This window comes from Myripristis murdjan, chromosome 9, assembly GCF_902150065.1.
Source record: "Myripristis murdjan chromosome 9, fMyrMur1.1, whole genome shotgun sequence".
NCBI lineage: Eukaryota > Metazoa > Chordata > Actinopteri > Holocentriformes > Holocentridae > Myripristis > Myripristis murdjan.
In genome coordinates this window covers 16,465,785-16,483,014 of record NC_043988.1, presented here as the reverse complement: position 1 = coordinate 16,483,014, position 17,230 = coordinate 16,465,785, and the positions used below count along the sequence as shown (strand labels likewise).

The following is a 17,230-nucleotide window of genomic DNA, read 5'->3' as shown; positions in this document are numbered from 1 at the left end:
TACGTAAAAGTAAAAAGTAGCTCATATAACATGTACTGAGAGTAGAAGTTACTGAGTTACTTTATTAAAACAGTAACTGTGTTAGTTGGGATCTTTTCCATGCAGTTACAAAAGAAGGACGGTTCAAACTACATGTTTTTAAAGGGGCGTTTCACAAAATTGACAATGGTTGACTGAAGTGAGGACCCTGTAGACTCAACTGACAAATGTGGAATAAGCAGGTAATTATGATGGCAGAGTCTACATGCCTCTCATAGTCAGGCAGCTCACTGACATTTTTCCACTTTTTTTTCACACTTATTCTACATTTTTTTGCCAGTCGAATCTTAAGGGCCCAGACTTCCATCATTGATCTGTGACTTTTCATTGTGCAGCTTTTACTGGAAATGTGGAAATGACAAAAAGTACAACCAGCAAAGTAGAAACAGATTTTCTCCTCTTTGCTGACTGAGCTTTTATTGTGAAAGGTTCCACAATCTGTCATTTATTATTTGTTCTCTGTAATGGATGTGATTTAAAATGTAGTGAAGTACAATACTCAAGCAAAAATGGACTTAAGTAAAAGTGAAATTACTGACTTATAAAATACTTAAAAAGGTAAAAGTACACAAAAAAGCAACTCAATTCCAGTAACAAGAGTAAATGTAATTAGTTACTTCCACCTCTGCATCTGTGGTCGTCCCATTCCCATCAGTATAACTTGCAAGCGTTAAATTAAGTGAAGTGGAAAGTAAAGTAGGCTGACATTACAATTTTTCTAGTCTTTATCAAAAGGTAAACACTTTAATTCAAATTTAAACAAAATATGTTCAGTTTTATGATAGGAAGGGTTGGTTGTGATTGAACAAAAAGCATTCATGATATAAGTATCTAAAGTTAGCTAAAGAAGTAAAATTTGGACGTTTGTATTATTTACCTCTCAGTCGGGTAAATCAGAGCCTTCAGAAAAAAATTCCCAGCTGTAATTTTGAAATGGATGTCGACTTGATCGCTTTTTACAAATCATAACATGGTACGTATGGAAAATGCCATATGACATGAACATGGCAATAGCAGCAAAGGCAGCAAAAGATTTTGAAGAAGAACGTGGTAGAATAAGAAGAGGAAGAAGAAGAAGGTGTCATAAAACTCAAGGTTAATGTACAGTAAGTTTAGGAAACAAACACAAATCTAAGTTTCAGTCTTCTGCATGTTTTACTTGTGTGTGTGTGTGTGTGTGTTGTTGTTGTTTTTGTTGTTGTCTTTGAGCCTCAGTTTGCAAAACATATTGGAGTGAATGGGGAGATGACTGAAACTGAAATACTCAGCATTCAAAATGCAACCTTAGAAGCGGCTGATGTGGGTGAGTAACTTTCTATGGCTTCGTATCGCAAAAAGCAACATGTACAGGCCGGTGTTTTAACAAACTTCCATACTGCTTTCAAACAGTATCCCTAAATGTTGTCTGAGCCTGAAACCCCACATCAATCCAAGAGTGCTGAGGTGCCAGGAGGAGTAAGGAAAAATATGAAATGTTGTTGACTCACGTAGTCATGGAAGGCCTTGGCCTCACTGGAGTGTTCACATGTCTCTCTTCTCTCTGGAGCTGCACAGTACAGGTCCCAAAATACACTGCAGCACACCAACAGGCAGTCAGAGGGGAAAGAAAATACACTTCAGAAAAAGAAACATTAAAGCCTGATGGACAAAAATAATAGTCAGTTTTGGAGTTGGTGAAATCTAGCATGAAGACAACAACTATGATTCTATTATCATCACTGTAATAGGCATCTTCGAGAGCGGCGTTACAATTTCACAAAACAGCAACCTGAGGAAAGCGCTGCAGAGGACGGCGAATGAGATGAAGACAAATGAAAATACGAGGCGGCATAATCTGGGAATGATTATTTTATTTAATAACGCCGAGGATGCAATGAAGAAAAATGGTGCGAATGTGACAGTGAGGAGCTGTTAACTTGAGAGAAAAACACTCACCACCACCACGAGTGAAGGAACCCCGGAGGTTCTCCTAATGTGATGTTCTTCTCCCATCGGATCTAGACAGGGGGAGAGAGGGAGGGAGGGAGACAAATAGACGGTTTAGATACTTATTAACTGCAGACGGGAGCCTGACATCTGAATTACCTGCATTACAAGGTTGGAGAGGGTGCAAGGGAATGCTAACACACATACTATTATGTAATTATATTATGAGTCTCATGCCATGGATTTGTGAGTGGATAAGTGTGGCTGTATGTGTGTGTGCAAGTAAGCCTGCCTTTTTTCAAGTATGTGGAAGTGTGTGTGTGTGTGTGTGTGTGTGTGTGTGTGTGTGTGTGTGTGTGTGTGTGTGTGTGTGTGTGCGTGTGTGTGTGTGTGTGTGTGTTTGTGTATGTAATGAGTCAGGAGATGTAGGGTAGCCACAGTCTGAATTTAGGAACATGTACCAGCCTGAGGAGGCCAATCAAACCTTTGTACAGCCCACACACACACACACACACACACACACACACACACACACACACACACACACACACACACACACACATATCGAATCTTCAGTCTGCTTCTCTTCCACATTATCTAATTCTTCACCCTCTTGTCATGTTCATTAATTCATTCATTTCTTTCTGCATCTCCTTCTTTCTTTCTTTCTTTCTTTCTTTTCTCTCCTTCTTCCTTCCTTCCTTCCTTCCTTTAGCACAGACAGAATAACACCTCAGCCAAGGTCAATGACTAACATGAGTGCTGACATCACCCACTGTGCTCAGTAGACCTGATTTATGTATGCGCACAATGTCCACTGCTTTGCACACACACACACACACACACACACACACACACACACACACATGAAGGTGCATGCCCACAAATGCAAATGCATACACATACACACGCGCACACACAGAGCCAGACAGATGTGCAGACTTGATGAAAAAGCAACGTACACATGTACACAAACCCACACAAACACACACACACACACACACACACCTAATGTTGTGACCGGCAGCTGGCAGCAGCAGTCAGACGACCCTCTACAGAGACTCTGATGGTATTGTTTAGTCTGGCTCTCTATAAACACGGTTACATCATTCCCTTTATGACTTTGGAGCAAAACTATCTCATCTTTTTAACTCTTCATTTCCCTCACACTCTTCTTTTCATACGGGCAGAGGGATGAGAGAAGATGCCTACTGCTGCGTGACCTACAGCGCCGCCAGAATAGACAAAATAATGGGGAAATATTGAATCGCTGCACCTCAATCACACTGTCCCGACCTCAGCTGCACACCCCCAAACACAGTAACCGGTGTCACACTGCCACAGAATATCTGGTTTTGTTTTCCGTCCTCATGGCTTTTCGAACAAATGCCCTGCTTTGAAGTGTTTTTATTGGTCGGGAACGGCGTGGATTTGTTTATCCCACATGCTCTCAGTCTGAGTTAGAAGTTCTAGTAAAGACATTTGGTTCAGGTCTATTAGACAGCCAGTAATTGAACATAGCCTACAGTATGACAAAGAAGGATTTACTCTTTCAGAATGGCTCACTCACACAGCAAAACGCAGAATGGGCTTGGCATTACTCATTTCATCTAATTGGCCCCAGCTCTGTCCTAACATGACTTCACTCAGTTCAGGTCAGGAGAGTTTTCACTGCCTCCTCTTGTTTCTGGGAAGGTATAAGAAAGCAGCTCTGATTGCACCCACATATCCTGTCCTCTTGTGGTTTGACCTGCACCGCGGTTCATTCGTTTACCTTCACCAGTGAAAAGCGTTAAGCATGAACACGGCCACATGTAGGCAGCTGTCAGTGCAGGGGCTGTTCTCACTGCATTTAGGATTTGAATCTGAGTCTGGACTGGTATCGTCTGTCAAATCACATTTTTGAACATATTTTGCATACAATCTATTTTTTTCTTTATTACTGTCTTCTTTTCCCATCATTCTTAATTCTGGCCATTTAAGTCGGCTATTGTTATTTGTATTGCCTTGCAGGGATTATGACTCTTTGAGGCACTTTTGCGAAAAGTGGAAAAAAAGTAAAATTATGTGCTTTACTGTGTTTCAAATCACAAACATATTTTAAATCTTCTTTTAACAAATGACTTTTTAAACCAGTTTCATTACCAATTTTGTTATTACTGCCCCCATTTATTCTTAATTCTAGACATGTCAGATATTTTTAGTTTATTGTCTTGCAATTATTATTAGTGTTTGTGGTAAAAACATGTGACAGTTCAGTGCAGGAAATATAATATTAACATTATCATTGTGTGCATTATTGTGTTTCAAAATGCTTGGTTACACATATTTTGCGCTCTTTTGTGACCAAAGACATTATTCCTGTCTCATTTTTTTCCCTTCATTTATTCCTAAACTGGGCAGCACCCGTTCAAAGCATGCCTGTTTGGAATGGGCCGCTCATCGAAATCATCGAAACAACTTCACACTCGATGCTGCACTCCCTTGGGTCCTCAGCAATACACCGCCAAGCAGCTATGGAGAGATGGCCAGTCTGTTTGTGTGTGTGTGTGTATATGTACTTTACATGAATGCTTGTGTGTGTGTGTGTGTGTGTGTGTGTGTGTGTGTGTGTGTGTGTGTGTGTGTGTGTGCGTGTGTGTATCTGTACTGTATTTGACTAATTTGACAGAGACTCGTGAGTCTCTCCTTTGGAAAGTTGTAGGAAATAAAAGATTGCCATTATTTAGCATTATTTGAACCTTTGCCTGAACCTATTTTAATGTTTGTGTTTGAGAAGACAATTTGGGGTTTTCATTCAGCCTGTGGTTTGGACCTGTATATGGTTTGGTATTTGGACTCTTTCGGTGACAGCATTAGCTTGTGTTTGGCTCATTTTCCTGGGCTCTTGTTTCCTGGGCCTGGAGATATAAACAGATGTGGATGATAAACAGTGGATAACAGGCCTTTAAAGCCATGTTCTACTCCACCCCTCTACTCCAGCAAGAGCTACACTATGGTGTAATGTTTACCCCGTCAGTTTGTCAGTGCATGTGAGCATGTGTGCATGTGTGTGTGTGCGCGCGCGCGTGTGTGTATTGTATACAAGCGGCTGTGTTTATACTTGTTGCTCTCTTAGCTAATGCGTTCCCACACTTGAATACGACACCGCCTATCCCTTTCATCTCCCACATCTGCGGAAGACGAGAGAGCGAGTGATATGGCAGAGGATGCCAGAGAGGAAAGGGTGTCGGAGTAAAAGACAGGCAGATTGAAAGATAGAGAGAGAGAGAGAACTGAAAGAAAAGAGAGGTGTGTGTGCATGTGTATGAACCTGCAGGTTAGAGTGATGTGAATTGGTGCCAGCTGATGATGTAACTTTTTTTCCACCCCTCCTCTTTGTTCTCCTCTTCCTCTGCCCTCTCCACAACCGGCTCCACTCTATGTCTGTCTTCTACATTAATTTAGAGTCATTTAGAGTGAAACACCAGAATCAGCTGACCTCATTTTCACCCCGTCACCTTTCTACCTCTACAGAAATAGAGCAAGAACAAGAGTGCGAAGGGGGAACGAGAAGACTGGTGAAGAGAGAGATACAGAGATCAAGCAAAGAGAGAGAGGGAAGATGAGAGAAAGAGAGAAAAGAAGAAGAATTAGAGAGGACAAGAAGGAGATTGAGGGAGATTGACAGAGATGGAGCTGCTGTGCAGATCAGAGAGTGATGTCAATGGAAGACGTCAGCTCCAGGCTGAGCATCGTAACTCTCGGCTCTCCGGCCCCGTCCCGCTAAATGGATCTGTGATGTTAAAAAGCCTCCTGCCTGTACCGGCCTGTCGGCTCAGCACTGTAAGGCCGGGCTAATTCAATTATCTGCTACACTCTGGCAGAGCTGGCCGGACACTGTGTGAGGGTCAGACAGCCGCCCCCCCTTCAGAGGGTGGACGCATGTATGCATGGGCTGTATTCACACACGCTCACACACTTACCTCTGAGAGGAAGGTCTGTGCTGACTTCTGTGCTCCTACATGTAGCAGGTATTCGTACACATACAGAGCTAACCTGCGGACAAAGACAAGAACAGAGGGGGAGAAAAACTGTTATAGTCACTATCGTGGAAAGATTTTAATATAATCATTATTGTCAAGGTTGAGATTATGTTTAATGTTCAGCAGGATATGTATTTGTGAGCTTTGTTCAGGCAGGTAGAGATTAGGCTTGAACAATATGGTAAAAAATTTATTGCAGATATTTCGAGATGATTCACAGTTTTAGAGGGAATTAATGTTTTTATATCTTAATTTTCATTTTTACAAAAATATAGATACATATTTAAATGCGTACATAAATAACTAAATGAACAAATAACATTAAATAATGATGATATGATTTTTGCTGGGGTTTGTACCAAACAAACATGTTTTCTTTCATCTGGAGAATATATCAAGACATCTCTTTTGCACCACAATATTTCAGTTTAAATGATATTTTGTCACGTATTATACCCTCTAAAAAAGTGCAGCTGCTGCAATATGAATATTGCATTTGGACATACTGCCAGTCTACGAATATTTCAATAATTTTTTCAGCCTAAGTTTATACAGGATACCTGGCAGAGAAAACACTAGCGTTATAATTATACTACGCTGAGCCGTTAACATTGGAGAGATGGCGTTTGGTACTGCAAGGAGACAAACAGATCTATAGTAAGAAAGAGAAAGAGAGAGAGCAGAGACAGTGGTGCTATTTTACTCCCAGACTAAAACTTGTCTAAAGCATTTACAATCCCCCGCAGATTCATCTCACATATCCCCAACTTTGAACTCAGCAAGGGGACCACTTCCTTAAGATTAAAAAACTTTCTGCTCGCTATTCCAGAGGGTGAAGACGCCTAAGATTTTTAAGACCATCTCTCTTCCAAGCTTTGGGGGACAAAAAAAGAGGTACCTTGGGACGTAAGACAATTATGCTTATTACACCATTTCTGTGTGAGATAAATACACAACATAAATAACAGGGAGGTTATCTCAGCATTGCCTTAAAATAAAGATGAAGGAGCCCGGCATAGATGGAGCTTGCCAACCAGCCTCAGATCACAGCAGGTAATGAAATAAACAGAAGCTATAGTATCTAAAGTAGGGACACATACACCAGGTTACAGGCACTAATCGTCTAAAGGCAACTGGCCCGGCAACTTCTAAGGACATTTGAAATTTGCCCTACATTGTGCTACATCTAAAAAACACACACACACAGACACACACACACACACACACACACACACCCACATACACACACACACACACAGTTGCAGAACAAACAAGAGTACGCTTGGTGGAACCACACCGTAAAGCACCTCTTCCTCCTGCCTCAGGCTCTCCGTGGACTTCCTCCCATGGCTTTGATCACAGTAAGAATTAATTACAGGCTTGATTTGTTAATCAATTCTCCTCCCAGTGTGTCTCTGCTAGTACTAACAGCATCTTGGAGGAGGGGGCGGTGTGATCTACTGGATCTATAAATACAAGACAAACATTGATCTAGGGGAGATCAATGGCGGATCACACTGACTCCTAACAGCACCCTGCTGATTTGGAGCGGGGTCCGGTGGACAGACATACTGCACGGGCCAGTAAACAATGGGAAATTTGTTATGAATTTAACAAGGTGTGAGATGGGCAGGTAAATTGTTGCCCTCTCCTTGCATTTCCACTAAAATCGATAGTAAACAAGGGGGCTATGGTGAAAAATTTGTGCTGACAACTAGAATAACTTCTCACCTCAAATTGCCCTCTGCCTGTAGCAGCCAGATGTTAGGCTGATGAATACAAGCTGACACACAGTGAGGAACTGTATTTTAAAACCTGCGACACATGGGCATGGTGCCTGACAAACTGCTTCTTTAAAAGAGATGGGGAAAACGAGTGTGTTCCTATAACCGACCTGTATAGTATATGCGTTTTGCCACAAAAAAAAAAAAAAAAAAATTAAATAAAATGCTTTGTTCCTATAGGTCTAGGGATTGGTGAGTACCTCACAACACAATACATATCAAAATAAATGGGTCATGATATGAACTGTGTATATATTATTATTCTCTATGGAACTGACTGAGTATGTATAAATAGAACTTAAAGTGTGAACTACTGCATAGACTAATAAATATATAACCTACAACTTGATGATAAATCAGGTGACAAACTGACTCGACGAATTTAATTCAAAATTCCTATTCTGATTCATTGAAACAGAAATAGCACAATGCACTTACTTAACATCAGCCTTGTGACTCAAGAAATAAGGAGTTGTTTTCTAAAGATCCTTTGAAATAATACAAAGACCTGTCGGGATCTCTTATTGGCCTTTCAGCAGCAAGACGTCTGGGACTTTTTGTTAACACAGATTAATGCAGTGCACTAAAATGTAGATCAGTCCATAAATCAGTGGATAAATATGTATCAATACGAGGGACCGGAGAATTGGGACAGTATTGTGGAAAACAATGTTGTGATACTCAGCTGAATCAATTATTTTTTCCATCTATATAAGTTTTGTCCAGGGCTAGAGACTAATGGTGTCCTGTCAAAAAAGCATGACAAACGTCTTCTGTGCCTCTGGAACTAAAAGGGATTTTCGGGGAATTTCTTCTTCTTATTATTCCTCTCATTATTATTACTATTATCAGGCATCCAAGCAGTGGAAATTCTTGGAACCCCTGTTTGAACAGCAGAAACCATAACACCGAAAAACACGAGTGGGTTGCAAATTCCACCCACTAATCAGGAACATAAAAAGACACTGACTGACCTCAAGGTGGCGCTGTAGTAATCACACTTATGTTTTAATTTTGAAAATGGCTTAGCCTACTGTCAAAGTTCTTCCATCATTTTAATCTCTTAAGTCATCTGCATCTTTGCTCAAAGGGTTTTCTGGTCTTGTGGAGAAATTTGTGGGAACAGGCTGTAGTATAGCGGACTAAAAGGGCTATATATTTTTTACAAAAAAATCTCTGTCACGTGAAAGAAGGTTATATTAAAAAAAATTAATTTCATAAATTTGTATGATTGAATTTGTGCTCATTCGAAGATAATATAAGCAGTTCAGTTAAAAAATAAATAGGCCTATATACATGTATTGGTATCGGCCAAACTGTTATTTTAAACCTCGGTAGCAGTATCAGCCCAGAATTTCACAATCGGTGCATCCCTAATCCAGACACCTCTTCCCTCTCTCATAGTGAGGTAAAAATAAACTCCCCAGACAGCCCTGTCTGCCTGTCTGAAGATGATGGACTGCACACCTTTCTGCTCGGCACACAGGTACTCCGTCTCCTTCCCTCTCTCCGTCTCTATCTCCATCTCTCCTCTATCTCCATCGCTCTTTTCTCCTTCTTCACTTTCACCCTGAGTCTCCCCTCCTCTCCTCTCCGTGTGCTTTTCTGTCTTGCTCGTGCTCCTTTCCTCTCGCAGTTCTTTAGTAAGAGGCCATGTTTGTTTAATCATGAAAGAATGAAGGGCTATGGCGGCAGAACCTCGCTGACTTCCTTCCACTCTCTATCCATCCCTTCCTCTCTCAATCCGTTCCTCCTGTGGCCTGGCAGTAATGTTTAACCAAAGAGATAGAGACAGACTGTTTCACAGGGACAAGGTTAACGGAACAATGAGAGGCTTGACAAAACTCTTGACACCTCGACGACTCAACATGAATAAAAGATGTACCCGTTTTTTTTATTTATTTTTTTTTTCCAGGCATGGTACAACTCTGAACATTTCTAGGAACCAACTAGTTCAGTCATTCTGTTCTGCATCCTCTCTCTGTCATCTTTTCTAAACTCACCCCCTCTTGTGCACCCTCACTTCATACACATAAGCGTCTGTATAGAACTATTTATTGATGCTGAAACATCACATGGCTCCACAATGAATACATTCACAGTGATGACTATGAGCCAGATGGGCTGCCTGAATGAATACATTGTGTCACGGGGAATAAATAAAGAAATGGATGTTCATCCTCCATATACACTGGCGTACATCCATCTGTTGCTACATAAAAAGTCTCAGTCACTAGCTGCCTGTCTGACAAACTGAGAGCTTTGACCTATCTCAGATGACCTTTGACCCTGATCTATGGCAATGGTTGAGGAAAATAAACCTTATTAAATTTACCATGCCTAAACCAACCAAGGGTGAGGACTAGGGCTGAACAATTAATCAAAGTACCATCAACACTGCAACATAACTAAGTGCAATATCCAAATAAAAAGCGCTGGAATTTTTCTGATAGGACCTCACAAAAGTTTAGTGATGCTACAGAGATCCCGTACTCTACCTACAAATTGTAATCTCCAGTTTTAAGAAAACATGTTTGTTTGGCACAGACCCCAGCAACAACAACAACAACAACAACAACAACAACAACAACAGCAGCAGCAACAATAAAAAAAAACACATCATCATCATTTTAATATTTTGTTGACAGTGAAAATTAAAATTATGATAATGCAAAAATGATCATTCCCACTAAAAATGTTAATCATATTGCAATTTAGATAGCTGTCAAAATAACTGCATTGTGATTTTTATTTTTTTTAACCATATCATTCAGCCCTAGTCAGGACAGTAGATGGGAGGTAGGTGATGCAATGAAAAGGAAGAGGAACATAAGAAGGTATCAGAGGGAAGTAGGTTAATGCAAGTTGTGGTGAAGAGATGAAAGGAGAAGAAAAAGGGAAGGTGGAGTCTACTCAAGTTCTAATTCATTCATTGATGCCGTGATTGACCTTAAATACAAGGGTTTAAATGCACTGAGGCATGCAAAAGTACACATATAAAGCACACTTAAAGCTCCCTCTCACTGCATCTCTCTCGCTCTCTTCACTTTCACACGCAAACACACACACCCATGCACGCGTGCGTATATACACCCATTGTAGGCAGAGTTGAAATGGGAGCGATTAAGCAGACAGCAAAGCAGCAGATGAAGGCACTTTGTTAGCATTCAATATCTATTGAACTTTAGCTCAAAACTACTAATTTCCTCAAAGACAAGTGATAGGCTTTGAATATACTAAATTCTCTCGCACGGCTCTCTCATTGTGCGGCTACCACTTGTTCAGCCGAGTCTCTTGTTGATAAAAGAGCTGGACTATATGGAACTCAAGTGACTGACAGACTCAAAATACAGAGCTGAGATAAGGTTGGAGCCTGAAGGGATTCGGCGGGTGGTGGGGGGGCTGCTCAAGGTTGAGAATCCGCTAAATTAGACACAATGCGAAGAGCAATCCACAGAACATCAGAACGACTCTCTTGACATTAAACAAACACTGACTTTAAATAATCTAAAGCGTAAAAGTGCTCAAAGTGACACGATCAACATATTTGAATGGTTTCTGACCCCATACTAAGTCCATCAACATGAAAGAACGTCTTTATGTTTGCTAAGTGCTTGCCCTCGCTGTCGGCTGCACACCAGAAAATGAAAGGCATTTTTTTTTTTTTTTTTTATTTTCTACCTGTCATCCCTGGCAATCTGTCCTTTAAATAAGAACCACTTTACATTAATCACAGCTGCAACCAGGATGATTGAAGAGATCAGGTGCCACCTCATTTACCTCCTCTTTTATGTGTGTGTATGTGTGTGTGTTTGGCAGTGGCAGGGGGTGTTGGGCATTTGCTTGGATCTGTGTGTCTGCACCTGACCCTTTCTCCTTCAAATTCCAGTAATTTTGTCTTCCGCAAGCCGCACTGAATTAAATTCTTCTTCTTTTTTTTTTTTTTTTTCCCCGAGCCAAGCCCCTTCCTGGCTGCTCCTGTAAATCGGCAGAAGACCAGACAGGCCAGGAGCTTGAGGAACCACGGCAGAGCCAGAGCTTAGCTTAATGAAGGCAGCAGGCAGAAACAATAACCATCTTCCATACTGCCTTTGTTACCGAGCTGTAGAGAGACAGGTGAGGAAAGAGGGGCTTGCCTGCAATTTAACCAGCATCTCAGCTTAAGGCATAGACACAAACCTATTTTCCAGAATCAGCATTTAAGAAAGACCGGTAGATCACTGCTAATCAATTTACTGCCATGGAGCTCAAAGTCTGGCACAGCTACAAATCACAACAGCCTTAGTGATTGGATTTGCCTGTTATAGATTAGCTTCAGATTATTTCACCCTTGTTACAGATGAAATGGAAAAGTGATTATACTCCTGATCTGAATCGACAGTTAATTGGCATATTTACAAGATGTGCTAATATGCTGACATGGCCTAATAGCTTACGACAATTATTGGATATGAATTTGACTAAGAAATCAAACTGAACATGGAGTATGGGAAACTGAAGGCCCATCGTTGGAGCAGAGTTGAAACCATATAACAAGGCAACTGTAAACATGTCGTCCCCGCAAATGATGTCATCAGCCCTTTGGCAGATCAGTAACAATAAAAATCAAGCAGCAATAACCTTCCCTGGTACTATACCGAAGCTATGTGGCTATAGTAGGGCTGAACAATTAATTGAAATATTACTGAAATCACAATGTGGCCAAGTATAACATTGAAATCACACAAACTACATTTTTTTTTTTGATAAAGCTAAAATGTGTGAAAAATGTTGTAAAAGAAGTAATATGGTGATACAGAGAAGCTTTGGTCTACAAATTGTATTTTCCAGAAGTAAACATACACTCAGTGGCCACTTTTTTAGGTACACCTATACAATCTCATGCAATCCAACACAACTGTTCTGCCACAAAGTTTACTTTTCTGCCTATAATGCTCAGGTTATCTTTTGGTCACAGTAATAGAGGTGTTCATTCAGTTCTGTGTTTGGCATTGAGCTCATAGTTAGTGCTACTGTTGTACTGGACTGCATTTCATTGAGAGGTGTTTCCAATATTCTGTCCCCCTCATGTATATAAATAGGGAGGACAAAAAATTTAGAAACACCTCTCAATATAATGTAGTCCAGTTTAAGACCTCTGCAAACTACAACCTCAGTAATAAACAGAGTTAAATGGACCCATTCTCCGCAATGTCAACAAAAACTGAACATTATAAACTTTCTTAAAAGGTAAAATTTATGACAGAACTATTGCATTGAACCGCATTAGATTGTACAGGTGGACCTGATAGTGAAGTGCATTTGGTACAGCAAAAAAAAAAAAACAAAAACAAAAAAACACTATAATTTAAATAGCTTTTGCAGTGAAAATTAAAATTATAATGCAATTTTTTTTATTCATACTAAAATTGGGAATCATATGGCCATTCCAATTATCTGTAAAATGAATTGCAATATGATACTTTTTTACTATATTGTCCAGCCATAGTATGAGGTACAAGTATATCGCAATCTCCTTAAGCAATGTGTTTGGTGCTGCTGCAAGAAAAACAAGAAATAGAAAATGGTATTGACGGTACAAGAGGCAAATTTTTACAGGCAAGCAATTTTGTGTTAAAGCTGCACTGGGCAAGATTTCTGTGGAGAGATACAGCCGCCTTATCAGGCTGAATCGCAAAGTGGAGCTGCAGTAGAAAAGCGAGTGTCCCATCCCTTCTAGATGCTGCAGATTCGCCCATTTGCCCAAATGAAATTCTCGTGTCCGAAATGGACACTGGCAGGGGTCTGGCAGGGGTTCTGGTGTCGGGCATGGACTTGATTGTAACACAAACTGTCTCCTTAACAGCAGCAGCTGAATGCTCTGTCCAAAGACAGCATCGTGACATAGACATAGACAGCATTTTGACATTTAGACAATGCTGCATGCAGTTTACTTAAGTCAGATTACATGATTTCTGGATATTTACACCTACACTACTACACTATGCAATTTCAGAACCAGTATGTATGTCTATGTATAGTATGTGCTTTGTGGAGACTTTTTGAGACAAGATAATAAGAATAAGCATCAGAATCAGAATCAGAAAAAGAATAATGAGGCATGCAAACTTGTGTGAAGCAGCTATATTTCTGGGATCAACCATTTTCTCCTCCTTTCTAAAATCTGTGTCGGACTCGAGCTCCTCCTGCTACTTGCCCTACTGTTTAAAACAGGTGTTCTCCCCTCCCATCCTGAAAACTGTGGTGAAATCCATGAAACAAGTGAGTGCAACACAGACAACCTAAAAAGGCCAACTTCTGAGTCAAAAAGACAACGTGATAAAAAAAAAAAAAAAAATGTAGAAAAACACATATCAATATGGCAATACTTATAGCTGCCTTTAGCAGTTGGTTTATCTTTGCCATTTGCATGATAACATAGAGCTTAACAAAGTTTGTTCTAGCATTTCCTGAGGATGAGGTGGAGGAGTGGCTTTTTGAAGAGTTTACAGAAAAAGCTGTTGCTGCTCTCGATAATATTTAGAGGCCAGATAAGATCATATAATGCACATTTAAGTTCAAACTGTTTTTTAATCAGTTACCTCTTGCTGCCACTCTGAGCCATCAATGAGTGAAGTTACCTAAATCGGTTTTCATTAAACTTCAGGTTAAGGTGGAAGATATGACTTTATGTCTTAATGACTTGCATTTTAACATGTAACTGATCATAGACTTTCCAATCAGTGCATTAGACCAATACTGATCAACAAACAGACAGTATCAATACTGCAAATGCCAGAGCGCAGTGGTAAGATACATCATTCCTCCAAGTTTAATCAAAATCAGACCAGTGGTCTGATGATAGTGATAATTACACAAAAATGTGCACACAAGGTGGCACCCCTATTGGGCAAATTGATCTAATTTTGTAAATACTAGAACTTGGTGGCTCGATGCATTTAATTTCCCCATTTTGATGAGATTGGACCAGTGGTTTCTGAGACATACCATGCTAGACGAACAAACCAAGGAATGAAGAAACAAATGAAGAAACAAACACAAATGTCCAGAGAGTGAACCAGAGGCCCCTCCCAATTTTCATTATGGGGGAAAATTACAGAAAAAGACAGAAAATGGGAGAAAGAGAGAAATGGGAGGGGGGGGGGGGGGGGGGGGGGGGGGTGATAGGAGGGTGACAGAGAGATGAAAGGTTCTGGCGAAGAGAGGAGAGTGAAGATGGGGATTAGGAGAGATGGAAAAAAAGACAGACAAGGGGGGGGTTTGGAGGTGTTGGGGCTAGCGGATGAGCCCCAAGATGAATACTCGTGAGATCTGTAAACTTTCATATTCTAATGTTGAGGATTCTCGAAGAGCAGCCGCTGAGTTAGCCAAGCACCCTGCTGTGACCTCCTTCTGCAAATTAACACAAAACCCTTCACCGAAACAGCCAGGGAAAAACTAGGCTAGCTTCCTACCTTCTCTTGGAGAAAACGAACATAAATACACGTAGCGCTGAAAACACAGTGTACACAAAAGGCAGACAGAAAGACAGATAGACACGCAGACACACTGGCATGTTATGCCTCAGAGTACACATTGAATTCCATTACATTTTTTATATGAATTTCAATGAGCTCGGTGTGAGAGGTAATAACAATGGAAAGTAATCCGAGATTGAACTGAGCCAAAGTCAGGAAGTTGAAATACTGTAATTACCTCCTGGATATGCTTACCTACTACAAAAGACTAAATTACTGCCTTAAATCTCTGCTGTCTGTGTTCACGGCGCAGGATACTGTAGGGGAAAGTGACACTGTGAGGTATCTACTGAGAACTATAGTTTCTTTGAAGCACTTTGCTTTTAAAGCAGATGGAACTCTTCAAATAATAATGAAGCAAAAAGGGGAAACAAAGTGTCTCTTTCAAATTTTTCAGTGACAGTCGTATATGATGAGCACGGTTCTTAGCATGAAGCACACGTGGAGCATGGTGTTGGCATGTGCTGACAGGGGTGGAAGTAATTAATTACACTGAGTTGCTGTTTTGTGAGTGTGATTTTTTTTTTTTTTTAAAGTCAAAAAGTTTACTTTAACTTAAGTACATTTTTGCTGAAATACTGTTCTTAGCTACAAAATCCTACATCCCACCTAGACCAGCATAAATTGATAAATTGTGGAGCCTTTCACAATGAGCTGCAGAGATGAGAACTGAGAAATATGGGGTTTACTTTGTTGGTGTACTTTTTTAAAATTTCCAAATTTCCAATTGAAAGAATCCGATTTGAACTTTGTACTCTTGTCCTTATACAACTGCTTGGAATATATTGGACCTGTGAAAGTTCTGAATTTCATTTTTGATGCATTTTATTGTCACTTAAGTAGATTTTATACTTCGACTTCACAGTATCAGCAAATTAACAATGCTTCTACTTGAGTGGCAGTTTCTCGAGTGTTGACAACATGTGGTTTACTGTCAGCTTCCTCCTTGTTTGTGTCCTCGCTCGCACTCCGAGTGCTGCAGCTCATGATATCACACCACACTACAGGGCCACAGGCCACAAGAGCGACACAAATCACACGCGCCTGCCTTTTACTCGGAGGTAGTATCATCATCATTATCATCATCACCACCCAGTCAACAGCGGAGCTAAGCAAGCTCTCATCTCCAATCAAGCCCCCCCCCCCCACCAAAAGCCCACCATCAAACAAACACCACCTGTGGATGAGAGGAGTATTGGGGCTGCTGGGGCTCCCGTACTGCCAGCTCTGGAGAGGGGAGAGAGGCGAGAGGGACCCCACCATAAAAGAGAGAGCAGCGATCAAGCTGCTGCCCCTGCTGAGGACAGCCCTGTGTGTGACAGCCAAACACTTTCCCTGATTAATCAAGCCTAGCAGCGGGGCTTTATGTGCCATTAAGAGGCTTGCTAAATGACTTCACTTCATTCATTAAAGTGGAGCATCCTCTGCGGGTGGATGGGCACGGCTTGCCAGACAGACAGACAGACAGACAGAGAGACAGATCCAGCGACCGACAAGTGGAAGCTGGGAGAGGGGATGGTGGTGGGGCGGTGATGAGGGTGGTGGGGGCACTGAGGCAAGATAAACAACGACAAATATAGACCCATTACAATGCTGAATAATTCATCTTATATGCAGGGTTCAGGAAAACAACAGGGGAGAAAAAAACAACAACCCAAACAACCACGGGGATTATGGAGTCTTTATATTGGTGGAGAGCATCTTCAAAACAGGGCTATTTATGCACACACCTTGTCTGGGAAAGGTGCGGCTACAGGATCATGACCAAATCACTTTATGTGGAAAATCAGTTTCCATTGGACTAATCCCTGATGCATTTTCATTAGGCAAAAGTATTGTCTTAATCAATCAGTGGAGGGGAACAGGACAGCTAGGTAACGAGTGGATTAATAGGTTGAAAGCATTGTTAGCTGCACACGGTGGCTGCCTTGTTAGAGTT

At 40.9% G+C, this 17,230-nt stretch overlaps 1 protein-coding gene across 1 annotated transcript in view; it reads right to left on the bottom strand.

Annotated features, from left to right (window-relative positions):
* Positions 1-17,230, bottom strand: part of LOC115365588 (single-stranded DNA-binding protein 2) — a 62,570-nt gene that overhangs the window by 29,463 nt on the left and 15,877 nt on the right. The window contains exons 2-4 of the mRNA XM_030060672.1: positions 5,931-6,003; positions 1,975-2,036; positions 1,527-1,611 (exon numbers count right to left, since the gene is read on the bottom strand). Coding sequence (XP_029916532.1) covers positions 1,527-1,611; positions 1,975-2,036; positions 5,931-6,003 — 220 coding nt within the window. The remainder of the gene's footprint in view (positions 1-1,526; positions 1,612-1,974; positions 2,037-5,930; positions 6,004-17,230) is intronic.